This window comes from Aedes albopictus, chromosome 3 (assembly GCF_035046485.1).
Source record: "Aedes albopictus strain Foshan chromosome 3, AalbF5, whole genome shotgun sequence".
In the NCBI taxonomy this organism is placed as follows: Eukaryota; Metazoa; Arthropoda; class Insecta; order Diptera; family Culicidae; genus Aedes; species Aedes albopictus.
In genome coordinates this window covers 60,679,537-60,689,979 of record NC_085138.1, presented here as the reverse complement: position 1 = coordinate 60,689,979, position 10,443 = coordinate 60,679,537, and the positions used below count along the sequence as shown (strand labels likewise).

Genomic DNA, 10,443 nt, shown 5'->3' with positions numbered 1-10,443 from the left:
TTCGTTCGTTCTGTTTCGTTTCAGATTCGCTCCCGAACGGTTGTATTTTTGCGCGCTCTCTTGCCACCGACCGGCTTCTTGCCTTGTTTGTTCAATCCAGCAGAGATCTCTCGGTTATTCTTTGAAGCACACGTTTTGTCGTTGTCGACGTTACCAACCAACAGCTCCAGCAGAAAGTTTTCCTTCAGATTCCGATCGCCGTGAGTGATTACAAAGCATTTTGTCACGCAGGATTGTTCTTGGTCTGCCGTTTACGGAATTCCAATCGGAAAGTGTGTCCTCGTTTGTGAGTTGCGCGAGTGTCCAGCAGATCAGCGTAGAACCCGAAATCCTTAGTGATCTCCCAGAAAAGCGATAAACGCGCGAGTTCTTTGTGGTGAATAAATTGTGTGTGCCTTAAGGATCTAACCCAGGAACAGCTACTTTCCGAACCCAGAACCAAGATGACTTCCACCAGCTTCACCATCGGATTCGGAGACAACTCCAAGAGCTCTAGCAAGTAAGTCGACTGGAGTGTGGTGCTAACCGGTTGTGGGTGGTTCGTTTTGTATACAACACCAAAAGATCACTGATCCGATCCAATTGGGAATTTTGATTGGGCGCCAGCAGCAGCCGGATTCTCCTGATAACAGAGGCAACAATCAAGAACAAACAATTTTCACAGTTTGTTCCGGTTCTTGTTTCGATTTTTTAATTATCTAGGTATCTAGCAAACGAACGAAAGAAGCTTATTACCATCGCAACCGGGGCCGCACGGCAAGCAAATCGGCCTGCTATGCTTTTCTTCGTTTTCCTCGTCGTCTCACCGCCTACTCGCCTCTGCAGATCGGATCGCTTTGAGAAGTGCTTCCTGTTTTTGCGCGATCTTTCCTTTGTGCCGGCCGACAGGGATGCCGGTCAGATTTTTTGTACTTTTTATATGAACAATTTGGATCGTATGTATCACATTTTCTGATTTCTTTTTCAAACGTTCCACTTCATTGTATTGGTACGATTTTTTGTAATTGTAATTTATTTTAAAACGGTAGCCTGTTAGTTTTTACAACTTTTGCTCATATCAAGGAAAGTTCGCCTTTCTCGCATTTTCCGCCTTTGTATATCCAATGTTTTCTGGAATTCCTGGGCGAATTCCTTCAGAAGGTTCTTGTCGAATTCATACAGCAATACCTTCTGAAATCCATTTAAGGATTCTTTTGAAACTCCTCGAGGAGTTTTCCCTTCCGGGAATCCTGCATGAATCCCTTCAGAAATATCTTGTAGAAAGTTCCTTCAGGAGTACCTCCAGAAATTTAATGTCATTCCTGTAGACATTCCTTCAGAAGATCGTTGTAAGATTTCTTGAGAAGTTTCATTTGGGTTTTATGCAGGAATTTATTTTGAGATTGCTTCAAGACTTCCTTCTGGTATTCCTAGAAGTTACTTGTGGCATTCATCCAGGAGGTCTTACAATAATTCCTTTCCTCAAAGAATTACAGCTAAGTTTGCTTTAGGAATTTATCTAGAAGGTCCTTGTGGGATACCTCCAGAAAGTTCCCTTGCGATTCCTCCTGGGCTTCCTTATACATAGGATTTATTTTTCTGAAATGCATTTTGGAATTCTCTCAAGAGTTTCCCCTGGAATACCAGGAGTTTCTTCTAAAATTTCTCCAGGAAATATTTCCGAGATTGTTTCAAGAATTCATTCTCTTAGCCTACCTGGCTGCTGCAGAACATTTCTCATGGAATATCTTCTTTATCCAGGAAATTCTTCATGGAAACCACCCAAGAAGATTTGAACAAGATTTTACAAAATTCAAAAAAATCCTTACGAAAATCATGTTAATTTCTTCTGTAGGTTCTCCACCCAAAAATCCTCCAAAAATTCTTCTGGGCGTTCTATTGAAAACAATCTTCTGGCATTTCCCTAGAAAATTTTGCCTTAGACTGCTTCACAAAGTTTATTCTGAGATTATTAAAGCAAATTTCTTTTGGGATTTACAGGAAATTCTAGGATCCATTCAGGACATTTCTATTGATTTTTTTTCTGCGATTCATGTAGAAAATTCCACCTGATATCTCTTCAGGAATTACCCCTTGGGAATATTCCATGAAATACCTTCAGGGATTATTTCAAGAAATTACTCCTCGGGCGATTGTTCTCTATAAATTGCTTCTGGAATGGGGATTTTTCCAGGAAAATATGGCTGACTTTTTCAGAAAGGCTCCTCTTGGATTTTTTCCTGAAAATTATTCTCCGGAATCGTATGTTTATCATTCCTGTAGGAAACGCGTCCTGGAATCTCCGAAAACTTCCTCAGAGAAATTTGCGAAGGTATGTAGGACAGCATTCTTCGACAGCATTCCTTTTATATTCCCTGGAGGAATTCCTGGATGAATCTCTGCAGGGCTTTCTAAAGAAACCCGTTGCGGAAATCCAGGAGGAACCCATAGAAGAATTCATGTAGGAATCTATAGAAGCATTCCTGGAAGAATCACTGGATGAATTGCTGGAGAAATCCTTAGAGGAAATCTGGGCGGAATTTATGGAGAAATTTTTGAAATAATCCCTTGAGGATTTCCTGGTGGATTACCTGCAGGAATTCCTGAAGGAATCCTAGGAGGAGTCCCTGGAGGATTTCCTGGAGGAAATATTTGATGAATTTCTAAAGGAATCTGCAAGAATTCTTGAAGAAATTTCTGGATGACTTCCGGAAGGAGTTCCTAGAGGAATTCCTGAAGGAGCTTCTGGAAGAGTTTCTAGACGAGTCCCTAGGCTTAGATGAATCTCTGGAGAAATTCTCAAAGGAATTACGGGAAGAATACCTGAATTAATATCTGGAGGAATTCATGTAGAAAGTTCTAGATAAATTCCTGATGAATTCCTGGAAGAATTGCAGAAGGAATCCGTGGTGAAATGCCAAGAGGAATTCCGGGAGAAATGCGTGAGAAGAATTCTGAGTGGAATCCCTGTTAGGATTCCTGGAGCAGTTGCTGGAGGAATTTCTAAAGGAATATGCAATGGAATTCCAAGAGGAATTCCCGGAGGAATTTCTGAAGGAATCTGTAGTGGGATTCCAGGAGGAATCCATTGAAGAATTCCTGGAAAATCTTGGAGAAAATTGGAATTCTTGGAAAAAATCTTAGAGGAATTGCTGGAAAAAATCCTCTAGGAATTCTTGGATGAATTGCTACATAAATCTCTGGAGAAATTCCTGGCGAAATTTCTGGCAAAAATTCCTGGATGAATTCCAGCAGGCATTCCTGAATTCCATTCAGGAGGAATCCCTAGATGAATCTCTGAAGAATTATTCGCAAACGAATCACGGAAGAGAGCCTGGAGGAATTCCTGTAGAAATTGCTGGACAAGTTCCTGGTGAATTCCAGGAGGAATATCTGGAGGAATTTCTGAACCCGTAGTGGAACTCCAAGAGGAATCCATGGAAGAGTTCCTGGAGGAATTTATGGAAGAATTTTTGGAGGAATCACTGAATGAATTGCTGGAGAAATCTCTTTAAGGAATTCGGGGAAAAATTTCAGAAGAAATCTTTTGAGTAATAGCTGCAGGAATTTCTGGAGGAATCCCTAGAGGAGTCCCAAGAGGAATGCCTAGAGGAATGCCAGGTGAAATTCTTGAAGGAATCCCTGCAATCTTTGTAGAATCGCTGGAGTATTTCCTGGACAAATTCATGGAGGAGTTCTTGGAGATATCTCTAGAGGAATTTCTAGAAGAATGCCTGCAAGAGTTCCTAAAGGAACCCATGTTCGAATTTCTGAAGGAGGAACTGAAGGAATTCCTGGAAGGAATTATTCATTTATTTATTTGCCTTTAGATGAATTCCTGTAGGAATCCCTGCAACAATTCTCAGAGCAAACTCTACATTAGGATTTTCTGGAAGAATCCCTGTTGCAATTCCTGAAAGAAACCCTGGCACAGCATCATCGGGATGCCTGCTTCCACGATCTCTCCTTAATTCTTCTTCCCACTTCTTGGATCAATCGTTCCCAGCTGCCATTGATGTGCGGTGAAGCTGGGGTGTTTAAACGCTCAGACGTCTGTGGGCGTATGAACTCCTGCATGATCGTCTCTTTGGACTGAAATACTTCTCGCAACTCTCTATCTGTTCCAGTAAAGTTTCTATCTCTATTACTTCCGGCGTCCCTCGTCAAACGATGTAGTTTGCTTCATACGACGATTGTAAAAATCGCGAACACTTGTCAGCATTCTTGCAACCATCCTTGCAAACTGCGCAACTTTTGGTAGCGCATGCCTCGTTATACCTTCTTTCCAGTTGGCTATTTCGACTCTAAAACTCCGTACACTTCTGTTTGGCAACTTTTGAAGACGAGCATTTGAAATGAGGGTGCTTTCCGGCTTGCTATGAAATTCCTGGTTCTTGCCGGTCGAAGCAGTACCGCAAACCAAACACGCATCCCCTGCCCCAGAATAAATCAAATTGAACAAGTTGATATTACTCATCGTCTTTTGTTACCTTGCCCAATCGAGTTCGAGAGAAAATAGCAGTTCCCTCATTCCGAGCTCGTTTAGTAGTCATCAGAGATGGAAAATGATGAAGATTGCAGCTGAGCAGACACAAACCAAAACAAACATACTCGTGAACAACTGGGGCATGAGAATACTCGCACTTCTTCATTCGTGAGTAAACGAAGCTGGCAAGCACTCGCATGTGATTCGCGAAGCTTCGTGAGTTTTTTTTGCATTTTGACGAAAAACCGCATTTTAACGACTGTCAGTGCTGCTTTTCAGGAACAATGAAGCATAAAGCATTAGATTATGTTGAATAATCACTGGATTTGCTATTATGATTACAATAAAATGCACTTCTCGCACCTCCACTAGTTCTTCACGAATAAAAACTCATGAGTGTTTCTGTTTTTGTTTTGTTTCTTACTCACGAAGCAGGCGGTTGCGAGTAAACTCACTGGTTTATTATTATTATTTATAATAAGTCTATGCTCACACACTTTTTACTCTCGAAATCGTGAGTAAGTTTTGTGTTGGGTTTACACTCGCGAATTGCTTCATGATAAGAGTAATTCCATCACTGGTAGTCATATCCCGCTTGTACTCCTTCCTTCCGCAGGGTTCGGTAAAGTAACAAAGGCTCTGTACCGCTAAAGATGCTAATACACATGGTCAAATATTTGAAGAAACATCTGGTTTGAGCTTCATTCTTCAAGTTATTCCGGAACCGAATCATGTTCTCCTCATCACTATAGTCGCACATACTTGTTGTACTTTCGTATGTTCACAAGGACATCATCCACTCCCTAGGATTTTCGCTGAATCTCGGTAGATCTCGTACAACAACTTGCCGCACACTGCTGGACCGTGAACTTTTTGGTCTTTTGGTCCTTCAACTACGACGGTCACTTTCTCCGCTGGATCTTGCTAATCACTGGCAGAGTCCGTCTTGATTCGTCGTTGCATCGCGTCGTCGTTCTGTGTGCTAGAGGAAAAAAAAACTAGTTTTCGTGCGAGTCGGTTGTGTGATGCCAGCAGCGGATGACATTTCAGTCCGTCTTGGTTCGTCGTTGCATCGCGTCGTCGTTCTGTGTGCGTGCTCATCTTCGTACGGGGCGGTTTAGTGTGTTTTTGGAGGCAAAGTGGAAGTGCCGCTATTTTCATTCGGATCGGCCGCGTCGTCGTCGACAATTTGAATGTGCACATCGTCGTTCCCGTGTGTTGTTGTAGCGGTTCAGTGTGATTTCGAGGCCAGTTAGTGGAAGATGCTGCAGCACATACGCACTGGAGACTTCGAAGGATGTTTATTGGTGAGCTCGTTCCATTTTATTATAATAATTAATGCTAAAGGATGTATAAAATTCTGCTCTGGTTTTTGTGTATTTATCTAACAAATATTGAAAAGTTCGTCACGTCATGTGTCGGTGCTAGTTCCAAATGCACATTTAGTTGATAATAAATATGTTTCTTTCATTTTTTGCATGTACACAAGAGTTTGAATGGTTCGTCATCTTCGGTGTCGACATATGTAATATTTTAGTCCAAATGAATAAATGGTAAAAGATAGACGGCGAACCATGCGGTAAGGTCTTTCTGATTTATTTTTCACGTGTAATTTTGTAAATACTTGTGAATCGATCGCGTTCAGCATTGTCTCGCGCGGAAACGCAAACTACGGGTGCGTCGGTATTTAACATTGTGTTCTCCTTAGTTGCGAATGAATAACTTATGTAGGGTGAGTTTTGAGGCACAATAGATCGCGTTCGTCGTCCAAGGTTTAGAAGGGTATTTCTTCGCGAGCGCATTATTAATCGCGAATCAAAACATTACATTCGTTTACCACGACGAATTCCTTAACACATCTCCATTTCCCTTGTCCAAACTCCTAGTGATTTCTCGTAGTAACGCAGAGAATTCCTCGGTTATTGGCCTAAGCGAGAATCACGTCATCACTTCCTTCCCTATCCTCAATTGACCTGCATTCGGACGCGGCCGGCGCTGGTATTGCTTATTGAAAAGTATTGGGATTCCAGTATTTACACAATGAAGAGAAAGCTAATCCCAAGAATCATCTGTTGGTTCTTTGTGTAAATGCAGTTGTCCTTGCAATAACAGAGGAGCAACCGCGGGCGGTCAATCATGCTCATGCTCATGCTCATGCTCATGGATCTTGCTAATCACTGGCAACACTGGAATGGAGACTTCGGCGTGACTCAGTTTTGGCAATTTCCTCAAGCAAGCTAAACTTCTTTTGCAGCAATTTCCGCTTTCGCTTCGATTCCTCTTTCATTAGAGTCTCCTGCGCCTCAAGTTTCTTAACCGTTGTATTCGACAAACTTTTTGGTGTGTAGTGTGGTATTTATCTGACAATAAGTACCTCTCAGTGGTTTAGAGTCTTGTTTCTCAGTATGTCAACAGACAACTGATAACACACGCACATTTCCCACCCGGGGTAATATCTAACTCTATCAACTGACAGCTGTTGACGAGATCATAGCAGATCATGGCTCTTCCGTCAGCGTTCGACCACGTCGGACGTACTGCAGTGTATCGGGTCGCTGCGTTGGGCGATTCTCATCGAGAACCATCAGCCAAATTCCCACAATAGTGGATGAACCTGCTAGGCTTTATTGTGATTTTTTGCAATAAAACTCAAACATATGTGAGAGTGGGGGTCTCCAGTGAGCCTAGTGGTTAAGGATATGGGTCGCCAATCCGGAGACGGCGGGTTCGATTCCCGTTCCGGTCGGGAAAATTTTCTCGACTCCCTGGGTATAGTGTATCATTGTACTTGCCTTACAATATACAAATTCATGCAATGGCAGGCAAAAAAAGCCCTTCAATTAATAACTGTGGAAGTGCTCAAAGAACACTAAGTTGAAGCGAGGCAGGCGAAGTCCCAGTGGGGACGTAGAGCCGTAAAGAAGAAGAATGTGAGAGTCGCTCAGCCAGGTAAGTGAAAATGCTTTGAAAGTGGTTCTGGACATTCTGGATAAGAAATTCGTCCGATCGGCCCGTGTATGCAAATATAGGAGACGTGTCTCGAAGGCCGTCAAGAAATCTAAAAGACGGACACGCCTGAAAGGCCGTCGAGAAATGTAAAAAGTAACGCGCCTCAAGGCTTTCGTGAAAAGAAAAAGAGGGATGCGCTTCGAAGGTCATCGAGAAATGCAAAACAGGAACTCGATTGGAGGTCCGTCGAGAAATGAATAAAAGACGCGCCTCGAAGGCCGTCGAGGAAAGGAAGAAGGGACGCACCTCGAAGGCCGTCGAGAAATGGAAAAAGAGGCGCCTCGAAGGCCGTCCAGGATAGGAAAACAGGAACCCGATTGGAAGGCCGTCGAGAAATGGAAAAGAGAGACGCGCTGCGAAGGCCATCGAGGAAAGGAAAAGAGTGACGCTCCTTGAACGCGTTTGGAAGACCATCGATGAATGGGTACCTTGTCGGCCACATAAGGGTTAACTGCACTTCCAACAGCATCCGCTCCGAGCATCACGACAAAGTTGAATTTACTGATTTCGCATCCTTTATTCCATTTGCCGTCGTCTGCTTCACCGATCTCGAATCGACCTTTAGATTGTGGATCCAAATTCTGGTCTTGTTAGGAGTAGAAGATATTGGAGAATCACAGTGGGTCGCAATGCAATAAGTTTTGGTGAGATGAAAGGGGATAATCGGAATTTGCTTTCTGAGAAGGAACACATTGATCTCCCTCTATCAGGGATTTTTAAGGGTATTAATGTAATGTTTTGTTGGAACTCTAGGAGAATTGCTGAACAACTTTTGTCTTAAAGTCAAAACCCTTAGGAATTTCTGGTGGAATTCTGATTCTAAGACGTTTTCGTTTTTGACGGTTTCTTGGAAGACATCTTGGAGAAAACCGTTGATAATAGCTGACGGATTCGTTTTAATGATTAATTTGCTCAGTAAACGCAAATCCAAGGATTATAGAAATTCTTCTATATTTTCTATATAAAATCCTGCAATTCTTCTAAAATCTTTTGAAAACTCTTCAAACTTTATTGGTAATTCCGTGAAAAATTCCTTAAATATCCTTGAAACAGAAATATTTGATGGGAACTTTTTGACTCTCTATTTACAGTTTTGGAGTTCTTCCAGAATTTAGCTGAAGTTTTTTTTACTTGAATGAATCTCCCGTAAAGTATTGTGTACAATTGCGCAAGACTGACTTATTCAAATAGAAAAATGTTAACATGATTTATATGAAGTTTTACATTTCATAAATATTGATATATGGTATTGGTTCCCTTATAGGGCATGTGACTCCTATTTTCATCCGACTTAAAACAAAGGATTGAAGTGCTGTCTGTGTTGTTTCGCATTTTTGTATTTTTTGTTAGAAGTGAGCACGCATGAAAACAAAAATAACGGATTCATTGTACTTGCTTCACAATATACAAATCCATGCAATGGCAGGCAAAGAAAGTCCTTCAATTAATAACTGTGAAAGTGCTCAAAGAACACAAAGTTTAAGCGCAAAGTTTAACTTTAAGCAAAGTACCAGTTGCGGACGTAGAGCCATAAAGAAGAAGATTTCATATACATCTGGCCAGTAATTTGATGTTCTTATACAGTAAGTTTTTTTTACGGGGTTTTTTTACGTGGTTTTTTGTACGTGGTTTTCATTTACGAGGTTTTTTTTACGCGGATTTTTGAATTAACGCAGTTTATTTTTACGCGGTTTTTTTTTAATTAACGCGGTTTTCATTTACGTGGATTTTAATTTTAAGCCGGAATTTTTCCAAGCATTATTATAGAGTTGTTCTACATATTTCTGTAGTTTTGGTGCTTAACAGCATTAAAAAGGTGGAATATGATGCAGAGGAATTTTCTGGATATCCAAGGACATCCAAACTGTTCTTGAGTTTAGATCCTAAAGTCTACGTCTATAACGGTAACTTCTTGCATTATACAAAGCAACGATTTGTAATCTATTATGCCCAGTAAGTCTTTTAAAAGTTCAATAGACAGTATCAGATCAGTCGGGATATCCTAGGTCATCCAAACTGTTCTGCAGTTTAAATCCCATATTCTACGGGTGCAGCGGTCACTTCTTGCATTATACAAAGCAACGATTTGTAATCTATTAAGCCCAGTAAGTCTTTTGAAAGTTCAATAGACAGTTTCAGATCAGTCGGGATATCCTAGGTCATCCAAACTGTTCTGGAGTTTAGATCCTAAAGTCTACGGGTGCAGCGGTAGCTTCTTGCATCATACAAATCAACGATTTGTAATCTATTATGCTCAGTAAGTCTTTTGAAAGTTCAATGGACAGTTTTAAATCAGTCGGGATATCCTAGGTCATCCAAACTATTCTGGAGTTTAGATCCTAAAGTCTACGGCTGTACCGGTAACTTCATTCATAATACAAAGCTACGACATGTAATCTTTCGTGACTTACTGAACATCTCAAAGTTTAATAGACAGCATCAGATCTGTTGAGATGTCTAAGGACATCCAAACCGTTCTTGAGATTACATGAACTTTTTTCATTGTACAAATCTACGATTTGTAATCTATTATATCCAGAGATTATTATTATATCTATTATTGTATCTATCTATCAGATAATTATGTCTATTATGTCCATTTCTGGCTGTTCAATGGGCTGATTTGGAATATTTAAAATTATTTTGGAATAATTATGGATTTAAACCCTGTCTAATTATGTATAGTTACTATTTTTAGCTTGAGAAACTACTGTCATAGCCATAGTCTTTAAAAACTGAGTTCCAGAACCTAAGTGTTGCCTGGAATATCCCAAAATTTTCTAAGAATGCTTTGTGACCTTTAACTATCAACCCTCGAGCAATCGCGCTGTTGTATTTTGTACAACACGTTGAAATAATCTCGCTTTTCGTGTTCAGCATTAGCGTGGTGTTGACGGTGGTGGGCAACCGCGCGAGTTACGGATGGTTAAGTGAACATGATTTACTGCCTGTACTTCGACACTAATGCG

The 10,443-nt window shown here is 41.0% G+C and overlaps 1 protein-coding gene across 2 annotated transcripts in view; it reads left to right on the top strand.

The window, feature by feature from the left end:
- LOC109405001 (microtubule-associated protein Jupiter) overlaps positions 1 to 10,443 on the top strand; it is a 526,579-nt gene continuing 516,136 nt past the window's right edge. Inside the window, exon 1 of one of the 2 annotated variants that reach the window (XM_029871335.2) lies at positions 1 to 499. In XM_029871335.2, the coding sequence (XP_029727195.2) occupies positions 444 to 499 (56 nt within the window). In that variant the 5' untranslated portion in view covers positions 1 to 443. The remainder of the gene's footprint in view (positions 500 to 10,443) is intronic. The other variant, XM_029871344.2, reaches the window with a different exon arrangement.